General features: G+C 43.1%; 1 protein-coding gene across 1 annotated transcript in view; it reads right to left on the bottom strand.

Annotated features, from left to right (window-relative positions):
• The window catches only part of LOC122554704 (protein BCAP-like), a 77,497-nt gene that overhangs the window by 36,977 nt on the left and 15,533 nt on the right, over positions 1-24,987 (bottom strand). The window contains exons 6-13 of the mRNA XM_043700080.1: positions 19,506-19,637; positions 19,135-19,200; positions 16,906-16,980; positions 16,708-16,779; positions 16,498-16,614; positions 6,003-6,188; positions 5,421-5,530; positions 1,994-2,046 (exon numbers count right to left, since the gene is read on the bottom strand). Coding sequence (XP_043556015.1) covers positions 1,994-2,046; positions 5,421-5,530; positions 6,003-6,188; positions 16,498-16,614; positions 16,708-16,779; positions 16,906-16,980; positions 19,135-19,200; positions 19,506-19,637 — 811 coding nt within the window. The remainder of the gene's footprint in view (positions 1-1,993; positions 2,047-5,420; positions 5,531-6,002; positions 6,189-16,497; positions 16,615-16,707; positions 16,780-16,905; positions 16,981-19,134; positions 19,201-19,505; positions 19,638-24,987) is intronic.

Genomic DNA, 24,987 nt, shown 5'->3' with positions numbered 1-24,987 from the left:
CACGGAGGGAACGGTCTTTGCGGAAGGCGGAAAGGGGTGGGGAGGGAAATATATCCCTGGTGGTGGGATCTGTTTGGAGGTGTCGGAAATGTCGGCGGATGATTTGGTTTATGCGAAGGATGGTAGGGTGGAAGATGAGCACCAGGGGTGTTCTGTCCTTGTTACGGTTGGAGGGGTGGGGTCTGAGGGTGGAGGTGTGGGATGTGGACAAGATCCGTTGGAGGGCATCTTTAACTACGCGGGAAGGGAAATTGCGATCTCTAAAGAAGGAGGCCATCTGGTGTGTTCTGGGAGCAGATAAGGCAAAGGCGGAGGAATTGGGAATACGGGATGGCATTTTTGCAGGAGGTAGGGGGGGTAAATGTGTAATCCAGGTAGCTGTGGGAGTCGGTGTGTTTGTAAAAAATGTCGATGTCAAGTCGGTCGTCACTAATGGAGATGGAGAGGTCCAGGAAGGGGAGAGAGGTGTCAGAGATGGTCCAGGTAAATTTAAGGTCAGGGTAAAATGTGTTGGTGAAGTTGATGAATTGCTCAACCTCCTCGCGGGAGCACGAGGTGGTGCCAATGCAGTCATCAATGTAACGGAGGAAGAGGTGGGGAGTGGTGCCGGTGTAATTACGGAAGATCGACTGTTCTACGTAGCCAACAAAGAGACAGGCATAGCTGGGGCCCATACAGGTGTCCATGGCTACCCCTTTGGTCTGGAAAAATTAGGCAAATAAAGGGCACACAATGAGTTTTGATAGACGAGAAATGACAGGAGGAGAGAGATACTTAGCAGAAGAATAAACAGGAAGATGAGAAACCATCTTTTGAATCCAGCGAGTTATGACGATCTGGTTTGTGCAGTCTGTGAGGGGGGTCAAAAGCATTTTCAGCAGCAACTTTGTAAAGGAAAAGCTCAAGAGAAGAGTCACATTGGACTCAAAAACACTCCAGTTTCTCTCTCCTCTGCCGAGTTTCTCCAGCAGTTTATTTACAATCCTCGAAAGATAATGGAATATATACACACACACATCCATACATATAGTGTAAGATGAAAAAGATAATAAAGATCTGGATGTAGGTTTGCTCGCTGAGCTGGAGGGTTCATTTCCACACGGAGGCTCACTGAAGATGTTACCTAGTAGGGTAACGAAATATCTGGAAATGAACCTTTCAGCTCAGTGAGCAAACCTACATCCAAAATGTCAACCTGAGCTACAAATCTTCTCAAAACTCGCTAAAATAATAAAGATTGCAAGAGTGATGGGGAAAGATCCAGGATGAGGGGCACGGATAGGATAAATGGACAAAGTCTTTCCCCTGGGGTTGGGGAGTCCAGAACTAGAGAGTATAGGTTTAAGGTGAGAGGGGAAAGATATAAAAGAGACCTAAGGGGCAACTGTTTCACACAGAGGGTTGTATATGTATGGAATGAGCTGCCAGAGGAAGTGGTGGAGGCTGGTACAATTGCAACATTTAAGAGGTACTTGGATGGGTATATGAATAGGAAGGGTTTGGAGGGATATGGGCCGGGTAATAGCAGGTGGGACTAGATTGGGTTGGGATATCTGGTCGGTGTGGACAGGTTGGACCGAAGGGTCTGTTTCCATGCTGTACATCTCTATGACTCTTTTTTTGTAATATTTGTTCACAGAATGTGAACATCGCCAGAAAGATCAGACTTTGTTGTCCATTCCTAAATGTCCTTGAACAGCCGATGGTGAGATGCCTCTTGAGTTACTGCAGGTACCCCCTTAGCGCTATTACAGAGTCAGAGAAGGCACCAGAATTCTAACCCAGTGACGGAACAGTGATACACAATTCCAAATCAGGAACGTGTGTGACCCGGAAGAAAAAGTGAAGGTAAGAGAAAATCATAAGGCACAGGAGCAACAGTAGTCCATTCAGCCCATTGAATCTGCACTGCCATTCAATTGAGATCATGGTTGATCTGATAATCTTCAGCTCCTGTTACCTGCCTTTACCCCACAACTCTTGGTTCTCTTACCAATTTGGTGATGGTGTTCTCGGGGTCTGCTGTCCTTTCTGTGGCATGTGATTCTAGTGAAATGAAATGATATAATGATGCCCTCACAGATTTTTATAGGTAGATGATCAAGCTTATAGAACATAGAACAGCACAGGACAGGCCCTTCGGCCTACCTTGACTGTACTGGCCAGGATGCTATTCTAAACTAATCCTATCTGCCTGCACATGATCTGCATCCCTCTATTCCCTGTCTGTTCATGTGTCTGTCTAAATGCTTCTTAAACATTGCTACTGTAGCTGCTTCTACCACCTCTCCTGACAGTGTGTTCCAGACACCCACAATCCTCTGTGTAAAAAACTTGCCTCGCACACCTCCTTTAAACTTTTCCCCTCTCACCTTCAACCTATGCCCCTTTAGCATTTGACATGCCGCCCCGGGATTGAGAGTCCAACTATACACCTCATCTTTGCCTCTCATAAACTCTATTAGGTCGCCCCTCAGCCACTGTCAGTGACAACAATCCAAGTTTTTGGCTGGGGCGATTTCATAGAGTCATAGAGATGTACAGCATGGTTACAGATGCTTCGGTCCAACCTGTCCATGCCGGCCAGATATCCCAACCCAACCTAGTCCCACCTACCAGCACCTGGCCCATATCCCTCCAAACCATTCCAATTCATATACCCATCCCAATGCCTCTTAAATGCTGCAATCGTACCAGCCTCCACCACTTCCTCTGGCAGCTCATTCCATACACGTACCACCCTCTGTGTGAAACGTTGCCCCTTAGGTCTCTTTTATATCTTTCCCCTCTCACCCTAAATCTATGCCCTCTAGTTCTGTACTACCCCACCCTAGGGAAAAGATTTTGTCTATTTATCCTATCCATGACCCTAATAATTTTGTAAACCACTGTAAGGTCACCCCTCAGCCTCCGACGCTCCAGGGATAACAGCCCCAGCCTGTTCAGCTCTCCCTATAGCTCAAATCCTCCAACCCTGGCAACATCCTTGTAAATCTTTTCTGAAGCTTTTCAAGTTTCACAACATCTTTCCGATAGGAAGGAGACCAGAATTGCACGCAATATTCCAACAGCTAACCAATGTCCTGTACAGCCGCAACATGACCTCCCAACTCCTGTACTCAATACTCTGACCAATAAAGGAAAGCATACCAAATGCCTTCTTCACTATCCTATCTACCTGCGACTCCACTTTCAAAGAGCTATGAACCTGCACTCCAAGGTGTCTTTGTTCAGGAACACTCCCTAGGATCTTACCATTAAGTGTATAAGTCCTGTTGAGATGTGTATTTCCCAAAAATGCACATTTATCTGAATTAAACTCCATCTGCCACTTCTCAGCCCATTGGCCCATAGGTCAAGATCCTGTTGTAATCTGAGGTAACCCTCTTCGCTGTCCACTACACCTCCAATTTTGGTGTCATCTGCAAACTTACTAACTGTACTTCTTATGCTTGCATCCAAATCATTTATGTAAATGACAAAAGTAGAGGACCCAGCACCGATCCTTGTGGAATTCATTGGTCACAGGCCTCCGGTCTGAAAAACAACCCTCTTTCACCATCATCTGTCTTCTATCATCGAGCCAGTTCTGTATCCAAATGGCTAGTTCTCCCTGTGTTCCGTGAAATCTAACCTTGCTAATCTGTCTCCCATGGGGAACCTTGTTGAAAGCCTTACTGAAATCCATATGTTTCCCAACTACCACTCTTCCCTCATCAATCCTCTTTGTTACTTCTTCAAAAAACTCAATCAAGTATGTGAAACATGATTTCCCATGCACAATGCCATGTTGACTATCCCTAATCAGTCCTTGCCTTTCCCTGGAGCTTCGGAACCTGCAGGGTGATGTTATAGATGTTTACAAAATCATGAGGGACATAGGTAGGTGAATAGACAAGGTATTCTCTCTGGAATGGGAGAATCCAAAAATAGAGGGCATAGGTTTGAGATGCTGCTGCTCTTTAAACAAGGTTGTGAAGTCCCTGTTCTTTTTCCATAAGAGTTGTCCAAGGCAGAGTTGCCAAAATGACTGGGTTGATCTACTTGAAGAAGGTTTTTAAGTTAAAAAAAACTTGTACAATGAAAGGGGAGTGGCCAGTTCTCCCAGGTCAGCTTTTATTTGGTTTGGTTTTTGGGAGGTCTAGCTGTTCGGAGAAAGCTGTCAGTCAGTTTTGAGGCTGCTGGTCAAAGAAACAGCTCCATGGAAGGAGGTGTTCTGTTCCATGCTGAATCCCTCTGACATTTCTCCTTCTCCTGTGATTGTACCTTTTTTCCCAAGGGGTGTTTATGGAGATGTTGCAAGTTTTTGGAAACTGCATCATTCAGTTGAGATAGTCTGTTGGGTTTTTAAGTAAAGTTATTTTATATTCTGTTCTTTTGTGTTTGTATTTCATTCAGTAATCTTGCAAATAAATTATTTTTTGTTTAAAATTAAGTGGTTTGACCAGCTGCATCACTCCTGGAATATCCACTAGACATTTGCTCAAAACAACTAGCAAGTTAGGATCTGAGCTACCTTCTTGAAATGTGTTGGGGGGGGGGGGTCTGGCCTGGTCCATAACAGGTTTAAGGTGAGAGGGAAAAGATTTAAAAGGGACCTAAGGGGCACCTTTTCCACGCAGAGGGTGGTGTTTGTATGGAATGAACTGCCAGAGGAAGTGGTGGAGGCTGGTACAATTACAACATTTAAAAGGCATCTGGATGGGTACATGAACAGGTTAGATTAGATTTCCTAGTATGGAACCAGGCCCTTCAGCTCAACAAGTCCACACTGACTCTCTGAAGAGTAACTCATTTCCCTCTGACTAATGCACCTAACACTATGGGCAATTTAACATGGCCAATTCACCTGACCTGCATATCATTAGATGGTGGGAGAAAACCGGAGCACCCAGAAAAAAACCCATGCAGACACAGGGAGAATGTGCAAACTCCACACAGCCAGTCGCCCAAGACTGAAATTGAATCCAGGGTGCTAACTACTGAGCCACTGTGCCACCCTAATAGGAAGGGTTTACACAGGAACCTCGATTATCTGGCATTCGATTAACTGAGTTTCAGACTATCCAGACAAGGTTGCAAGTTCCCAATGCTTGGCTTAACAATGTTATGCGGCATTCAGTCATCCGGAATTTGATTACACCAAATGAAATCCTGCCGCTCGTATTCTTAGAATTAGTGAAGTTCCTCCTGACAGGAATATGGGTCTAATGCTGACAAATGGGACTAAATTATTTGAGGATATCTGGTCGGCATGGACGAGTTGCTGTTTCCATGCTGTACATCCCTATGACTCTATCATACAATGGATCCAAATACAATTAATTGCATATAAGAAAAGGTGAAAGTTATCAGTGTGAGGACTGAATATATCACAGCTCACCACATTTATTAAATTCTAACAAATCAGCTCAACTCACTGTGAAAGGGAAAAAACTTTGGTTTCCAACTGGGCCTTTACCGCAGAAGCCAAATCGTTTTGTTTCTTTTGGGTTTCAATGGCCAGACGAACCTCTCGCAACTTCAGATCCTGAAACATTTCACAGTGCACAAAAAGAAGCCAGGTAATTTCATTAGGATGTTTAAACAGAAAGAGACAGGACCGACACAAAAGGTTTGATCTGTGGTGTGCTCAGAGTCACCTGGGTTCACTATGACATCAGCTCAATGCCCTGGGCTAGAGATGCTGAGCTTTTGCCCGAAACGTCGATTTTCCTGCTCCTCGGATGCCGCCTGACCTGCTGTACTTTTCCAGCACCACTCTAATCTAAACTCTGGAGATGCTGAGGAGCCAAAATTGCAAATAAGGGCACAGCCAATTTAATGTTAGCATCCCCTTTAACAGCTGGAATTATTGAATTCAGAACAAACTGATGTTCAAACCAAACTCCTTTTAGACTCTTTGACTCAAACACTCAGGATGACAAAAATTTTCGTTTTTGCAACATTAAGAAGCAAGAAGTAAAATTCCGATTGCCAGAAATGGAATATACAATAGTCACCTTTTCTTTGAACTGGGAATTAAGTTCTTCCACAGCAGCTTCAAATCTCTCTGCTCTCTTTCTTTGAGCTCGTGTTGCCTTCTTCAGAACCTCTTTGTCCATGGCAAGCTGATCTTTCAGAGCTAGCAGCTGGGATTTAAGGTGAGCTATCTGCAACTTATGGCCAGTCACTGTCCCCTCAAATTTCTGAAATATTGAAAGATAGGGTGACATGTCACACAACAACCACAAGATGTCCTCAGGCACACACAAAACAGCAACACAGGAAGTGACTGACAGCAGAACATTAGAGCCCACTTCAAAACACAGCAGGAGGATAAATAAACAGCATAGTCGGTCTAGCAACACCCCAAGGACTGCAGAGGTTCAAGAAGGAAGCTTGCTACCTCTATCTCAAAGACAATTAAGGATGAACAATAATTGGCGATGACCATTTCCCATGACTGAATTAAAAAACCTTACATTATAGTTTTTAAAATGTAGACATTCAATCATCTGTGACAATAATCTATAAAACTCTAAATTGTTGTTGCTGCAATAGGTATATGTGTAAAAAATAGGAGTCCAGCACCATTCTAATCCGTAAAAAATAGGAGACGTTATTATAAAATCCCTACAGTGTGGAAGCAGGCTATTTGGTCCATCAAGTCCATACTGACCCTCCAAACAGCACTCCTCTCAGATCCACCTCCCTACTCTATAACCCTGCTCACTACAGGCAAGGTTAAAAATTCACACAACACCAGGTTATAGTCCAACAGGTTTAATTGGAAGCACTACTCCTTCACCAGGCACTGAAGGAGCATCACTCCGAAAGCTAGTGCTTCCAATTAAACCTGTTGGACTATAACCTGGTGTTGTGTCATTTTTAACTTTGTACACCCCAGTCCAACACTGGCATCTCCAAATCATCACTACAGGCAATTTAGCATGGCCAATTGACTTACCCTGCACATCTTTAGACTGTGGGAGGAAACTGGAGCACCCGGAGGAAACCCACACAGACACAGGGAGAATGTGCAATCTCTACACAGGCAGTTGCTTGAGGCTGGAATTGAACCTAGGTCTCTGGTGCTAGGAGGTAGCAATACTAACCACTGAGCCACTCTTATTCTAATGACAATTGCCTTTACATGGTTTAAATCAGAATAAAAGCAGATATTTGTGGCTGCCTAGTGCACACCTCATTTTAAGACAATTACATTAATTGTTTTCCTAAACCTCTCCAACTCTCTCTCCTCCTTATCGTAATCAACCTTTTGGTCATCTGCTCTAACATCTTCTATGACTCAAGTTCAGATTTTAGTTGATAATTCGCCTCTGATAAGCTTTGAGAAATGTTGTTCTGTTAAAGATGCCACATAAATGCACATTTTTGGGAAAGATGGTGGTGTAGAGGTAATGCTGCTAGTCTAGTAATCTTGAGGTCTATGTTAATGTGCTGGGACATGGGTTCAAACCTCATGATGCCACCTGGTGGAAATTGAATTCAGTCAATTCATCTGGAACTGCAAGATAACCTCAAGTGATGTGACCATGAAACAACCATTAATTTAAAAGTTCAAAAATCATTAAGGAAAGGAAATCTACCCCCTATACTGTGGGTGACTCCAGTCACTACGTAGTTTACTCCTAACTGCCCTCAGAAATGGCTTAGTAAGCCACTCAGACCAAGGGGAAAAGATGCTGACCTTGCTAATCAATACAGTTAAGAGTTTTAATAATTACTTTATATACAGATCAGCTCAAATGTAATCTATTTTTGTCATCCACTATCCTCTAACTTTTATTTGCGGCTCTTCATTTGTTGTCTGAGCAAACTTATTGACCAAAATCTTTTAGAAGTTTATAGTTTATGAGGAATTTAGATAGAGTTAATGGTAGTTGTTTGTTCCTTAGCATGAAAGATTTCAAGTTATGTGGGCACATTTTTGAGGTAAGAGGAGAGCGACTTAACAAAGACACGAGAGGCAAATATTTTACACAAAGAGAGGTCCATGTGTGGAATGAACTTCCTGAGGAAGTGGTGGATGTAGGTACAGTTACAATATTTAAAAGGCATTTGGACAAGTACACAAATGGGAAAGGTTTGGAGGAACATGGCCGGAGCAGGCAGATGGTACTAGATTAGTTTGGAATTATGTTTGACACAGACTGGTTGGACCGAAGGTCGGTTTCTGTGCTCTATGACTCTATGATTTTATAAGTGATGGTTCAAAGTTTGTGAGAAGATTTGTAGCTTGGGTGCTCGTTGTTGTGGTTCTGTTCGCCGAGCTGGGACTTTGTGTTGCAGACGTTTCGTCCCCTTTCTAGGTGACATCCTCAGTGCTTGGGAGCCTCCTGTGAAGCGCTTCTGTGATGTTTGCTCCGACATCTATAGTGGTTTGTCCCTGCCGCTTCTGGTTGTCAGTTCCAGCTGTCCGCTGCAGTGGCCGGTATATTGGGTCCAGGTCGATGTGTTTGTTGATAGGTTTACAGGAAAGCCACACACACAGACCAAGTCCTGAACTACGAAAGCAACCACCCCAACACACACAAAAGAAGTTGCATCAAGACACTGTTCAAAAGGGCCACAACACACTGCAGTACACCAGAACTGCAAAAAGAGGAAGAAGAACACCTCCAGAATGTATTTGCCAAAAACAGATACCTCCGCAATTTCATCAACAGATGCCTAAGGGAAAGACAATGGAATGAGGACATGCCACAAACCAAAGGACTAGCCACACTACCATACATCAAGAGCATTTCTGAACATTTCTGTGGCTACTAAGGATGACCAGCTATCCTTAGTAGCCACACACGCGGATGACAAGCAACATGAGTTTGACTGGGACAACACTACTATTATAGGACAAGCCAAACAGAGAGCAGCCAGGGAATTCCTAGAGGCATGGCACTCATCCACAGATTCTATCAACAAACACATAGACCTGGACCCAATATACCGGCCACTCCAGCGGACAGCTGGAACTGACAACCGGAAGCGGCAGAGACAAACCACTATAAATGCAGGAGGAAACATCACAGAAGCGCTTCACAGGAGGCTCCCAGGCACTGAGGATGTCACCTAGACAGGGGACGAAACGTCTGCAACACAAATTCCCAACTCGGTGAACAGAACCACAACAATAAGTGATGGTCCCCTTTCAAAACATCTCTATTGATCTTCCAGCTTTGGCATCCTATTGTCGCATCTTCCTTGCTTTGAACCAGCTTAGTTACTATAGGTATATGGTTCCTGAGATTATAATATCTTGGAATGGCCTTTAAATTTAGGAAAAATATGAAGGTCACATGATCTGTGGCCCAGTCTGCCAGTTAATGGGACCACTAAAGATTACAGAGGGAACCTAGACTGTATTACTGGTGAAAATGAAAGTGAATGGCATTCACATCTGCAGATAATGAAGGAGGCAGCTGATTAGCTGAAAGGGAAGTATTAAGAACTTCAGTTTATAAAAGGGTATCCTTTGAATTGCCCTTTTGATTCCAGAATAGGATAGAGCTGTGCTTTGAAAAAAAACCAACTAATTAACATTTATACCTGGATACCAGGCCCACGTGGTACGTGTTGTCACAGGCAAGGGGTACAGAGCAAATCATTGTGAAGATCGGGTTACAGGCTTCCCTAAATCACAGCTGGATGAGTAAGTCAGGGTCTGGGTGGGTTATAGTGGTGGTTAGAGAGAGAGAGAGAGAGAGAGAGAAAGACGGAGTCAAAGACAGAAAAAGACAGAGACAAAGAGAGAGTGTAAAAGGAAAAGACAGAGAGACAAACTACAGGCTGTGATAGGTTTCTTGAATAGTATGTAATAGAACCGTTGAGGGAGCAAGCTTTCCTAGATCTAAAGCTGTGTAATGAGACAGGAATAGTTAATTGTCTCATTATTAGGATTGTCTTGGCAGGAGCGATCACAGTATTTAGAATACTGTGATTGTATTTAGAATTTAGAATACAGATGGAGCGTGTGAAGATAAAATCCAATACCACCTTCCTGTGCTTAAACAAGGGAGACTATAATAGGATGAGGGAGGAGTTGGCTAAAGTAGACTGGAAACAAAGATTTTACGGTGGGACACTTGACGAGCAATGGAGGACTTTCAAAGCAATTTTTCAAAGTGCTCAGCAAAAGTATATTCCAGTGAAAAGGACGGACTGTAGGAAAAGGGGTAATCTGCCCAGGGTGTCTAAGTAAATAAGGGAGGGTATCAAATTGAAAGAGAAGGCATTCAAAGTGGCCAAGATCATCGGGAAACTAGTAGGTTGGGAACTAGAAGATTAAAGTTCAACAGAAAGCCACAAAAAAGTCATAAAGAAAAGAGAATAAACTAGCACAGAATATAAAGACACATCGCAAAAGTTTCAATAAATATGTAAAATGAAGAAGAGTGGTTAAAGTAAACATTGGTCCTTTGGAGGATAGGAAGGGGGATCTAGTTATGGGATATGATGAAATGGCCAAGGCATTTATTAGGTATTTTGTATCAGTCTTCACAGTAGAGGACACTAATAACATGCCAGTAATTGATAAGGAGATGAAGATAGATGAGGACCTAGAAACTATCATTATCACGAAAGAGGTAGTGTTGAGCAAGCTAATGGAGCTAAAGGTAGACAAGTCTCCTGGCCCTGATGGAATGCATCCCAGGGTGCTAAAAGAGATGGCGGGAGAAATAGCAAGTACACTTGTCATAATTAACCAAAATTCGCTGGACTCTGAGGCGGTCTCAGCAGATTGGAAAACAGCAAATGTGACACCACTGTTTAAAAAGGAGGTAGACAAAAGATGGGGAATTATAGACCAGTTAGCTTCACTTCTGTCGTGGGGAAAATGCTTGAATCTATTATCAAGGAAAAAATAGCAAGGCATCTAGATAGAAACTGTCCCGTTGGGCAGACACAGCATGGGTTCATGAAAGACAGGTCATGTTTAATTAATCCACTGGAATTCTATGAAGACGTTATGAGCATGGTGGACAATGGGCACCCAGTAGATTTCCAAAAGGCATTTAACAAGTTGCTGCACAAAGGTTGCGGCATAAGATAAAGATGCAAGGCATTACAGGCAATGGATTAGCATGGATAGAGGATTAGTTAACTAACAGGAAGCAAAGAGCGGGGATAAATGAGTGCTTTTCTGGTTGACAATCCGTGACAGTGGTGTACCTCAGGGATCAGTGTTGGGACCGCAAATTATTCACAATTTACATAGATGATTTGGAGTTGGGGACCTTGTCTAGTGTGTCAACGTTTGAGGATGACACTAAGCTGAGTGGTAAAGCAAAGTGTGCTTTGAAATGTGAAATGTTGCAAAGGGACACAGATAGTTTAAGTGAGTGGGCAAAGGTCTGGCACATGGAATACAGTGTTAATAAATGTGAAGTCATCCATTTCAGTAGGAATAACAGTAAAAAGGACAATCATTTCACTGGTAAATAATTGCAGCATGCTGCACCTGGGTGTCCTTGTGCGTGAATCGCAGAAGGTTGCAGGTACAACAGGCAATTAGGAAGGAAAATGGAAATTTGACCTTCATTGCTAAAGGAACTGAGTTTAAACACAGGGAGGTTATCCTGCTGCTGTACAGAGTGCTGGTGATGCCACCCCTGGAGTACTATTTGCAGTTTTGGTCTCCTTACTTGAGAAAGGATGTACTGGCACTGGAGGGAATGCAGAGGAGGTTCACTAGGTTGATTCCGGAGTTGAGGGGGTTGGCTAGTGAGGAGAGACTGAATAGGCTGGAACAGTACTCATTGGAATTTAGAAGAATGAAGGGGGCATCTTATAGAAACATATAAAATTATGAAGGGAATAGATAAGAAAGAAGTAAAAAGGGTGTTTCCATTGGCGGCTAAAACTAGAACAAGAGAGCATAGCCTCCAAATTCAGGAGCACAGATTTAGCACTGAATTGAGAAGGAACTTCTTCACCCAGAAGGTTGTAAAGTTGTGGAATTCCCTGCCCAGTGACGTAGTTGAGGCTTCCTCAGTAACTGCTTTCAAAGCTAAGGTAAGTAATTTTTTGAATAGTAAAGGAAATAACAGTTATGGCGAGTGGGCGGGTAAGTGGAGTTGAGGCCACAAAAAGTTCAGCCATGATCTTATTGAATGGTGGAGCAGGCTTAAGGGGTCAGACGGCCTATTCCTGCTCCTAGTTCTTATGTAAGTCTTTACGGTTCACCGTATCAGAAAATGTGTAGAAGCTCATAATCATAAGTCGAACATAGAATAGTATAGCATAGAAACAGGCCCCTTGGCCCACCAGACTATGCAGACATTGATACTCTTCTAAGCTAATCGTATCTGCCTGCATGTGGTCCACATCCATTTATTCCCTGAATTTGATGTGTCTGTTGAAATACCTCTTAAACATCCCTGTCACATCTGATTCCACCAGCTCCCCTGGCAGTGAGTTCATGGCACCTACCACCCTCTGTGTAAAGGAATAATCTTACAGATATCCTTCAAACTCTTCCCTTCTCAGCTTAAACCTAGGCCCTGAGCATTTGACATTTGTGGGAAAAATACTCTGACCACCACCCTATCCATGCCTCTCATAATTTTATATATTTCTATCAGGTCGCCCCTCAGTCACTGATGCTCTAGCGCAAACAATCCAAGTTTGTCCAATCTCTCCTTACAGTTAATAAACTCCAATCGAGGCAGCATCCTGGTAAACCTCTTTCACACCATCTCTAAAGCCTTCATTTCCTTCCTGTAATGTGGTGGCTGGAACTACACACAATATTTCAAATGTGGTCAACACTAAAGTCTTGTACTATTGCCCCATGACTTGCCAACTTTCATATTAAATGCCCTGATGAAAGCAAGCATGTTGTATGCCTTCTTTACCACCTTATCCACTGTGTTTCCACTTTCAGGCAGCTATGGACTTGCACCCAATAACCCTCTACATATCAATGCTCCTAAGGATCCTGCCTTTTATTGTATAGTTTCCTCTTGCATTTGACCTCCCAAAACGTATCACCTTGCACTTGTCTGCATTATACTCTGAATTGAAAAGACTGCATTTATGATGAGTTGAAATGGGGCTGGAAGATTCACAAAGTTTAAGCTAGGGGGAGGATCTCCAACAATATTGTCATAATGAAGAATTGTTCTCGGAGCAGATGGTGACAAAGGAAAAGAACAGAAGTGAACCCTTGGAAGCTGGGAATCACTTAGGACTGATTTATGGAGAACTGCACATTCTGTTCCTCATTTTAGAATCCCGACAGTGTGAAAGTACTTTGGCCTATTGAGTCCATACCAACCATCCAAAGAGCATTCCCATGTGCACCCATTCCCCTATCCTATCCCTGTAACCCTGCATTGACCGTAGCTAATCCACCTAGCCTGCACATCCCCAGACACCATGGGAAATATAGCATGGCCGATCCACCTAAATTGTACATCTCTGGACCATGGAAGGAGACCTATCCAGACATGAGGAGAACATGCAAACTCCACATAGAGAGCCGTCCGAGGGTGGAATCAAAGCTGGGTCCCTGGTGCTGTGAGGCAGCAGTGCCAACCACTGTGGTGCCCTACTTAAAGAACAACACGGCTTAGACAAATGAAGCAATGGAGACAGTAGTATTCAATGGTTAAATTGCTGATAAAGATTCAGTTTAGCCAACAGTAATTTTAGTCCTTTCTTCTCAAAATGTGAAATCATACATTGGCCTTTAAACTCAAACTTCCTTTTAGAAAGTTATTTGTCCCTATGTAGATCTAACATGGAATCTCACAATTATTGTGTTGCCTTGCCCTAGGATTACCCGAGAGATATCCCCAACTCTACTCCTGCCAATCACCCTCATTACATTAAACAAATATCCCTTTAATCTCTTCAGATCTAGGGATCGTAACCCAGTCTCCTATTAATATAAACAATTCTCTCCATCATGACTATCGCCTTGCTGAATGATGGAGCATTGTTTGACCATCTGCTCTTCCAGATGTTAATTAGGTAGATTACGTGAAAAGGGTGAAAATCAAATCAAATGGAACAGTAATTTGCGTTGATAAAATTTTATTGCTCTTGTAATATACTCATTGTTCAATTTTATGAAACCTCTCAGGGAATTAAGATCAAAGATTAAATATAATAGTGCGTCTGTGTTTATATTTAGTTGCGAAATTTCTAGCTTGTCCCATTAGCAGGATCAAACATTGTTTTAGAAATCTGAATTAGTGCTGCTATTCTCTTAGGAAAAAGATTTATTAAAGGACAATAATGTCTGCACAACACAGATTACAGTCATAATCAAAAACTATCTGCAGTTGATTTGAAATTTCAAAGCTCAGCCCATTTCTAACCCATGTGAATGGTTTGTCACTCTGATCTGAACCATACTGTCAAAGTTTCTGTCATCAACAGCAGTCCCTTGCAGTCGAGAATGACTCTCTTCCACTCTCAGGGTGAGTCCGCAGGTGCTGTACAGACCAATTCACTACTACAGGCTGTTGGGCAGGTGGTGGTCATGGGAAGTGGTGGGTAGGATGCTCCTTTCACTGTTTTCCCCTGGCTCCCATTTTTACCCAACGGCAAGTCTCGAGATGCTCGATGCCTTCCCAGAATGCTCCTCTTCCACTTTGGATGATCTTGGGCCAGTGATTCCCAGGTGTCTGTGGGAATGCTACACTTCCCTGTGAGACCTTGAGGTTATCACTGAAGCACTTCCCCTGAGCACCTGGGGCTCGCCTGCGGTTTCAGAGCTGGGAGTAGAGTACCTGCGTGGGGAGTCTCATGTTAATCAGGGGGACGATGTGTACAGCTGATTTTTTGGAAGGGGGGGGAAAATGCAGGGAGGGCGGGTGGGGGGTTAATACCTCAATACTGGGGATGTTGGCCTGGTCGAGGATGCTGTTGTTGGTGCATCTTTTGTCTTTAAGTTGGGACAACTTGCACATTAAAGATATCAGTATACAAGCATCTTGTCTTTAACCTAGATACAGCTTTCCAGCTTACATCACCGTGGTACCTGTTTATAATGAATAAGAACACAGCCAACCTCGACAAAGAGAAATGCCAGCAGTATCCAACGCTAAATTAGGGATTAGTACCCTCTGTATATCTAAATACAGGTCTAACCACTGCTTAAGGACTCCACTACAATCACACTCTGCCCTCAGCCAACTTGTGCTGGCATCAGCTGTGCTTTTGTTCTACAAAAGGACGAGGTGCAGGAGTGGACAATTCAGTCCCGCGAGCCTGTTCCGCCATTTAATACAATCAGCTGATCTGATCTCGGGCTCAATTTCACTTTCCTGCCCACTGTCCATAACACCTCGAACCCGTTACTAATTCCTTACATTCACTTCCATTCTTAAGATGTGAGCATTGCCGACAAGGCCGGAATTGAGCAGCCATCCCTAAACGTCCCTGAGAGAGACTCAACAAAACCAGACTGAACAAGTTATGAACAACTTCCAAACTATTAATCTTTGTTCTCTCCCCATGTATGCTGCATGATCTGTTGATCTCTTCCAGCATGTTGGTGCTGTCATCTTCAAGAGTTAAGTTGTGGAGCTTGAAAGCCAGAATTATTCACGCCAGTAACGTGCATCTACACAGCACCTTTGAATATGGTAAAAACATCCATTGTACAAATCCATTGTGCAGAGCTCAGTTCCTTGCGTACACTGGTTAGGGCCATGCTTATGTGCTGTGTCATGCCAATAGCTTCACATCATGAATGAGACTATTTGTTGGTCACAAATTGAGACCTCTTACAGATCATCTTATTAATGTCCTAAACATTATCTACAGAAAATAAATAAAACCCAAAGAACTGCAGATGCTGTAAATCAGAAACAAAAACAGAAATTGCTGGAAAAGCTCAGCAGGTCTGGCAGCGTCTCTGGAGAGAAATCAGGTCAGAAGTCATATGACACAAGGTCATAGTGCAACAGGTTTATTTGAAATCACAAGCTTTTGGAGCTGTGCTCCATCATCAGGTGAAGACTTGAAGGGACAGTGCTCCAAAAGCTTGTGATTTCAAATAAACCTGCTGGAGTATAAACCTGGTGTTGTGTGACTTCTGACCTTGTCCACCCCAGTCCAACACAGGACCCTCCACATCGACAGAAATCAGAGTTAACGTTTTGGGTCTGGTGACCCTTCCTCAGAACTGATGGTAGCTAGGAAAATATTGGTTTATATACAGAAGATAGGGTGGAAGGAGGTGGTAAAGAGTAAAGATAGGTGGGGATAGAACCCAAAGAGAGAGAAGAGCAGTTGGAAAGACAAATGAGTGAATAACAATCTGGCTGGAAGGGTGATTAGCTATTAATCGAGACAGTTAGGGACTGTAGAGTTGCCTACGGAGATTTTCAAGATGAAAAAGTCATAGCCAGTCATTTTCCTCAAAGTCAGTCTCAAATTTTCGACTGTGTCCATCAAATGTAAAAATAATTTATTATTCTGTAACCTTTAACGTTACTGCAATTTTATTCAAGATTTGCCCTATTTTGAAGAAGAACTTACCAGGATCTGATTTGACATTCTCTTGTTCCTGCCGTCTTTGTTTCTAAGCTGCTCTTGTAGACGGGCTTGGGTTGCTTCAACAGACTTTGACAGCTGCTTTACAAAGCAAGAATTAACCTGGAAATAAAGTGCAATTTGCATTAATTAACCCCTGTGAATAATTATTTAATTTATTCTGGTTATGTAAGAAAAATTCCAATATCCTTGTACCTTTTCCATCTGACACAGTGCCAAAGCTTCTTTCGCATTTTTCTCAACATGCTGGAGTTTTCTTTTCAAATGCTGCAAAACAATGTTTTGACACTACTTTAGCGCAAAAAATCATATGAAACCTATCCATTTTTGTGTGTTTGATCCAGTTTAGAACAATGTGTTTATTTTTAGGATTGATGAAAGTAAAATACTTGCAATATTTTCAGTTTCACATCTTGTCAGCTTCTGTGTCAACACTTCAATTTGTCTGTTGGTACAATCCACGCAAGGCTAGAAAGATAAACTCAGATTAGAATGTGGCCTCACATTCCCAAACAAGCAGACATAGCAACTGCCTAAAAATTCCATTATCCTTGCATCTTATCCACAATAACTTTGGAAAGCCCAACTCAAATAATCATTACAGTCATGAATTACTCCCCTTCTTCTGAATTTAAGGTAATTCCTCTCCTCAAGAAACTAACTTAACTCCAGTTGGTGTGCCCGGAGAAAAAAGACAATTATAGCATATTTACGTTATAAATACCATGGGCACTATTGGTAAGAGCTGATAGGAGTCTTAGTGAGTTGTGCAGATGATAGATTGGGTAATGGAAGAAATTAAATCTTATTATACTGCTGAATTAATACTTTGCCTTTTAATAAAATTATGACCATGTACTTTAGCTGAGGGTAGTTGAAGTTCGATGAAATCAAGTATTAAAGAGGGCAGAATTTATTCAAAAGCAGTAAATAACTATTGCTGCAAAATGGCTACTGCATTTGTCCACATGATAGGGATTGTATTCCAAAAATAACAAGTTGTGTGAAATATTTGGAGCGGAATGGGGCAGGAAACAGGAGCTAGGAATATTCCCAGGTCCCAAACCTGTGTATCTGGTTGGGAATATTCACTGAACGTTTGGCCTGAATGTTCCCCTAGTTGGCATGGAAACAAGTTCCCTGTCCAAGGATGATGGATAGGTTTATCAAAAACAAAGTGAGTCAGAACACCGTTCAGATTAATAGAAGCAGATGGTTGCAGTACTGTTAAGTAACAGAGGGGGCACTACACCAGGAAAGCGAACTACCAGCCATTTTTCTGAAAACTAATTACACAACCCAAAGACAATAAGGCTATCACTGCTGCTACACAGAGTGGCCTTTGGTTACACACATTCTCAAACACACAGACCTCTTAGAGATGTACGGAACTCTCCTCCAGCCTTCCATCAGATGCTGAGCCCCAGAGAGTTAATCTGCCTCTCACCATTTCAGGAATTCAAATGCTGACTGAATAATGATTCAGAGATGCCGGTGTTGGACTGGGGTGTACAAAGTTAAAAATCACACAACACCAGGTTATAGTCCAACAGGTTTAATTGGAAGCACACTAGCTTTCGGAGCGACGGTCCTTCATCACCTGATGAAGGAGCGTCGCTCTGAAAGCTAATGTGCTTCCAATTAAACCTGTTGGACTATAACCTGGTGTTGTGTGATTTTTGACTGAATAATGCCGCCAAGTTCCGTTAACCATTGCCTATGAGGTTCTTAATAAACCTATTGGCTGCCTGACTTAAATTAGCAGACGTAAGAACAGTCAAATGTGTTTTTTTTTCAAAAGCTATCCTCAAATCCATCTTGAAAATATTCCACCACCATAGGTGAAAGACTACAGGGAGGGAGACAAAGGGAAAGTGTTTAACACGACAAACAAAAAGTGGGTCACATGAGCTGCAGGGGTGTGTTGGGAAGGAGGCAGTTCAGTCCTCTTGCAATATTTCTGAGGCAGAGTTCCTGAAATTGAAGGTTGTGCTACAGCATTGGCCTCAAAGCTGCCGCCCAAGGCGCGGTGGGGAAAGACCACCGTGTAACGTCTGCCTGCCAAAGAAGAACAGGGGGCCCACTCAGTAAGTGATGAAGCCTCAGCTAAATATCTGGATGGTAAATGTACAAAACTGTATATACGAATGACTAATTCTGATCTCTGTATGTAAAAAAATGCAAGGTGCGTCTATGAATGACACCACCAATTGTACAGATCATCAAAATATTTTACGAATAAAGTATATTTTTGAAATTAAAAAAATGACCTCAATGCCTCAAATGAATTTAAATATAGTGTGTTTCAAGTAAAAAATACCTTTGGTTTGGTTGGATAGAGTCAAACTCCAATGTTTGTTTGTTTAGTTGGTATGCTACTGCACAGAACCCAACTACGTTTATGACTATGTAGGTATGCGAAGAATGTTTTTTTATGAATAAAATATATTTTTGAAATTAAAAACAAAATGGCATGGTATGTTCCATAGTAAGGTGATGTATTATCCTCGCTCGTGTGTATTATCTCCATTCACATCAGTTAATCAGCCAGGGATTCAGTAATTACTGGAATCACAAATCACAGCAAAACTGACAAAGTAAAGACTTGTATATATAAGGTACCTCGGTGACTCCAGGATGTCCTGTAGTCCCTAAGGCCCAAAGAAGTATGTTTGAAATGTGGTCACTCTGTAAACCAAGCAGCAGGTTAACAGTAGATCCAGAAACACAAATAACACTTGGCTCGAGGTTTGTAGTTTACAAATGCCTAATTCCAAATTCTGTCAAACTCTCAATCTACAATTAGCGATTTACACAGAACATAATAATCGTAGAACTTCCCTTGCACCTGAAAGGTGCTCGACACAGTTGTAATTTTTTTTATACTCACAATTGATCACACCCTGTTATTCATCAAGGATCTAACTTTATCTGAAGTCATATTTTTTTGGAGGGGGGGGATGCGCATTGAAGGTCAACAAAGTTTCGCCTACCTTGGAAATCCATCGTTCCCTGAAGAGAAATTGTAATTTTTGACTTGCAATCTTGAAATTTTCCAGCTTCTCTAAAAACATGTTCTTGTCTTCAGTAAATCCACTAAACCCCGAGGATGGAATTTGATTCACCTACAAAGGTGGCAAAATACACTGGGCTAAATTAATTTTTAATCATCATGTAAAACTTACAGACAGACATAGGCACTCAATCTGACAGATGCTTGCCAGTGTTTATGTCCCTCCTCTTATCGCCCTTCACCTAACCCCATCAACATACTCTACTACTTCCCTCACATTTCTACCCAACTTAAGATCATAAGAAAGAGAAGGGTGAGGCCATTTAGACCATCAAGCCAGCTTAACCATTTAATAAGGTCAATGGCTGATCTGATTGTAGATTTAACAAAACTTTACAGCCTGTCCCCATTACCCTCCACTCCCACGTAGATCAAATATCTGTCTACCTTGGGCAGCACCGTGGCTCAGTGGTTAACATAGCAGCCTCACAACGCTAGGGACATGGGTTCAATTAAACCCTCAGGTGAATGTTTTGTGGAGTTTGCATGTTCTCCCCGTGTCTGCGTGGGTTTCCTCCGGGTGCTCTGGTTTCCTCCTAGAGTCCAAAGATGTGCAGGTGAGATATATTAGCCATGGGAAATACAGGGATGGAGGGAGCGAGTCTGGGTGGGATGCTCTTCGGAGTGTCATTGTGGACTCAATGGGCAGAATGGCCTGCATCCACACTGCAGGGACTCGATGGTTCTTTGATTCTAAGAACTCGGCTTTGGATATACACATTGACCCAGTCTCTGAGACGGAGAACTCAAAATACTGAGAAAATTTGCCCTCATCTCTAAGTTAAATAGGAGTCCTCTTATTTTAATAGTGGCTCATGGGTCCTGTGGATCTTTTAAATTCACACATGCACATTTAACCAGGACGTGGGTGTGACTGTGGCCGGGGCAACGCGACCAAGAATGGGGGGGGGGCGGGGGCAGCCAGAGAAGAGGGGTTGAGCAAGGTGGTGGGAGGAGGGTACACATATGATGGGAGTGGGGTAATGGGGAGGGAAGCTACAGGACTCAATATCAAGTTCAACCATTTTAGGACCTCAGCTCCTTCTCCTATGTCCTTTTCTTTATTAACACTTTAATTATGATCTACTGTTCTTTATATTCTTACAAATCATTTGACTTGCTGTTTATCTTTGGACAATTATATTTTTCCTTAAGTTTGATGCTTTCCCTAGTTTCTTGTAGGAATTTATTGGAGGAATATACATACTCTGATAGTTCTGAAATATCCCCTTACATGTCCATAACTTCATCTCTACTGATTAATCTTTTAGCTTAGCATGACAATCCATTTCACTGAGCTCAGCTTGCATGTCCACCAGGTTGCCCTAACTTACGTTTATGATATTAGTCTTGGATCTGGTCTTTTCCGTTCACACAAAGTAAAATTCAGACATATTGTGTTTGCTGCAACCTGGGGATGCCTTCACCTTGAAGCATTTATATAATCTTGAGAAAGAAGTGGGACTGTGAATGGTGAGGGGAATGGGGAGAGAGAGAACGGAGAGGGCAGAAAGGGGGAGGGGAATCGCCCCCACGCTGTTTCACCACTTCATCTTGACTCTTTTCCGTCTCCTCCCCCTACACTTCCCACTGAACCAAGTTTCAATATTTTCAGCTTCATCTCTTCACACGTTATGTGCTTCTTCCATTTTCCTTCACAAACCAAAACTGCGCCCAGCACTCAGTGTGCTGTACAATGAGAGAGTTGATGCAGCCTTTGCATTGGATGTTATCCAAATGTTACAGAGGTGACTTATCAGGGCAGGAATTGTGCACACCCAGGTTAGCCACATACACAGCTGTCAGCAGTCACTGCCTATTTTTATACTGTGTCCCCCCCCATTCTAAAGCCTGCCACAAACATAGAAAATAGGTGCAGGAGGAGGCCATTCAGCTTCTCGAGCCTGCACCACCATTCAATATGATCATGGCTGATCATGCAATCTGAGCATCCCACTCCTGCCCTCTCCCCATACCCCTTAATCCCTTTAGCTGCAAGGATTACGTCCAGCTCCCTCTTGAATAAATCTAATGAACTGGCCCCAACATCTTCCTGTGGTACTGAATTCCACAGGTTCACGATTCTCTGAGTGAAGAGATTCTTCCTCCTCTCAGTCCTGAATGGCTTATCCCTTTTTCTTAGACTGTGGCCTCTAGTTCTGGACTTCCCCAACATCGGGAACATTCTTCCCGCATCTAGTCTGTCCAATTCCATCAGGATTTCATTTATTTCTATGAGATCCCCACCTCAGTCTTCTTACTCCCAGCGAGTACAAGCCCAGTCTTTCCTCATATCTCAGTACTGTCATCCCGGGAATCAGTCTGGTGAATATTTGCTGGGTTCCCTCAATAGCAAGAATGTTCTTCCTCAGACTAGGAGACTAAAACTGCATACAGTACTCAAGGTTTGGCCTCACCAAGGCCCTGTATAATATCCTTCCATCATGAAAAAAAATCCCAAAGAGCTGCAGATGCTGGGAATCAGAAATGGTCGCTTTGAAGAATACCTATGTTCTGACAGCAGGATTGACTCTGAGCTTTCGGCTACCTGCCATTTCAACACACCATCATGTTCCCTGGCCAACACCTATGTCTCAGGCTTGTTACAGTGCTCTAGTGAAGCTCAGTGCAACATTGAGTCATAGAGTTATATGAGCTGCCAGAAGAAGTGGTGGAGGCTGGTACATTTAAAAGGCATCTGGATGGGTGTATGAATAGGAAGGGTTTGGAGGGATATAGGCCGGGTGCTGGCAGGTGGGACTAGATTGGGTTGGGATATCTGGTCGGCATGGAGGGGTTGGACTGAAGGGTCTGTTTCCATATCTGGAATAACAACAGCTAAGTTTCTTGGGGACCTCGCAGGACTGAATATCAAGTTCAATAATTTTAGGACCTCAGCTCCTTGTTCTATGTCCTTACCCAAACCCCACCCACCAGACCTTGTCATCACATTGGCTGCCCCCATAAACAACCCACTGTCAGCCACCAGCAGTCCCCATTAACAGCTACTGACACTCCCAGGCTGACCTTTACCCATTTCTTTATCTGCCCAACTGTTTTTCTCCCTCCCTGAGGTCCGCCTCTACCTGTCGTTAATCGTTAACTCTTCCCCCCCTCACCACCAAACCTTTGCACGTATACCAACCCTTCCCCAGCTACAATCAGTTCTGAAGAAGGGTCACTGGACCTGAAATGTTAACTCTGCTTTCTCTCCACAGAGCTGCTGATGTTTTTCCTGCAATTTCTGATCTGTCCAACATCGACTGTCAAGCCCCAGTGGAAACTGATATGCTTCAGTATCATCACCTCTCATTCTTCTGATGGCCAATGGGCAGCACGGTGGTTCAGTGGTTAGCACTGTAGCTTCACACCGCCAGGGACCTAGGTTCTATTCCAGCCTTGGGTGACTGTCTGTGTGGAGTTTGCACATTCTCCCCGTGTCTGTGTGGGTTTCCTCCAGGTGCTCCGGTTTCCTCCCACAGTCACAAAGATGTGCAGGCCAGGTGAATTGGCCATGCTAAATTGCCTATAGTGCTAGGTGCATTAGTTGGGGGAAATGGGTCTGGGTGGGTCGGTATGGACCTGTTGGGCCGAAGGGCCTGTTTCCGTGCTGTAGGGAATCTAACCTAATCAGGTATAACCCAATAAACCTTTCCTCAAAACTCATCCCCTTCATCCCGGGAACCAGCTGTGTGAAATGCTGCCTGTGGAAGTATATCCCTTTAGAGACTAAAACTGTACACAGTACGTATGATCCTGCTCCACAGCTACCTGATGAAGGAGCAGCATTCCAAAAGCTAGTATTTACAAATAAAACTGTTGGACTATAACCCAGTGTTGTGTGATTTTTAACACTGTATGACTGGAGCAAGACTTTATTTCTTTTATACTAATTTCAAATGCTTCTATTCACTTTATGTATTCTTGTGGTAGCAAGGGAAGTGATGTCCTAGTGGGATTATTGCTAGACTGTTAATCCAGAGGCCCAGGGAACGTTCTACAGAGTTGGGTTCAAATCTCACTGTGGAAGATGAATCCAGTAAAAATCGGGACTTAGGATGACTGTGAAACTGCTGCCACCTGCTGGAGGCGGGTGGGAGAAACAGTCTGGTTCACTCATTCTCTTCAGGGAAAGAGATTGCTGGCCGACATGTGACTCCAGACCCATAGCAATATGGCTGACTCTTAACTGCCCTCTGGGCAATACATTATGGCCGAGCCAGCATCACTCATCTCATAAATGAGTGAAAAGAAAACCTCAAGGGAAGTTTCTCTCAAATTCCCTGTAGAATTTATTAACAGTCTTCTTACACTTATAATTCTAGTTCTGTCCTTCAACCTGTATGTAGGACAACTGCTTTTCCATATATATCCTTTCAAACCCTTCCGTAACCTTAGGAAACCTAAATTAGAGAGACCTCAGCCTTTTCTTTTCTAGAGTCAAGAACTCAAACCAATTGAAACCATCCCAAGTCTTATTATAAGTCTTTAGTTTTGGCTCAAATTAAAATAAGAATCAAATTAAAACTAAACATGCAGAATATTAACATTCAGAACAAAGCAGCCTCCTTAACTGGCACCACATCCACAAACATCTACTCCCTCCACCACTGACGCTTAGCAGCAGCAGTGTGTACTGTCAACGAGATTTACTGCAGAAATTCACCAAAGATCCTCAGACACCAACTTCCAAACCCACGAGCACACAAGAGTCGCAGGTACATGGGTACACCACCACCTGCTAGTTCACCCTCGAACCATTCACCATCCTGACTGTTCCTTCACTATCGGTGGGTTAAAATTTTGGGATTCCCTCCCCAAGGACATTGTGGGTCAACCCACAGCATATGGCCTGCAACGGTTCAAGAAGGTAGTTCAACCCCCCACCTTCTCAAAGGTGACTAAGGACGGGCAATAAATGCTGGCCCACAAATGATTAAACAAACATGCCCTGGACACAGCACTAGTTTGTGGTTTGTGGTTAGTGCATATATTTGTATAGCTTACAGCTTTGTAGGTCTTCAGTGGTAACCAACTAATACAGACCTAGTGAAATGCCACTACTGGACATCAATAATCAAAATGGCACTAAATTCATAGGATCCCTACAGTGTGGAAACAGGCCCAACAAGGCCATATCGACCCTCCAATGAGCACCCCCCACCCTTTAAGAAAGGTGGGAGAGAGAAAGCAGGAAAGTATAGACCAGTTAGTCTGATCTCAGTGGTGGGAAAGATGCTGGAGTTGAAACTTTATTGCTGGAACAGCACAGCAGGTCAGGCAGCATCCAGGGAACAGGAGATTCGACGTTTCGGGCACAGGCCCTTCAGAAGGGCCTGTGCCCGTCATTGTAGATTAATGGAGAAAGTGAAGTCACATGGTGTGCAGGGTGTTCTAGCTAG

The sequence above is a fragment of the Chiloscyllium plagiosum genome, chromosome 11 (assembly GCF_004010195.1).
Source record: "Chiloscyllium plagiosum isolate BGI_BamShark_2017 chromosome 11, ASM401019v2, whole genome shotgun sequence".
Lineage (NCBI taxonomy): Eukaryota > Metazoa > Chordata > Chondrichthyes > Orectolobiformes > Hemiscylliidae > Chiloscyllium > Chiloscyllium plagiosum.
The sequence above is the reverse complement of the archived record's forward strand: the minus strand, read 5'-3'. Positions and strand labels throughout refer to the sequence as shown.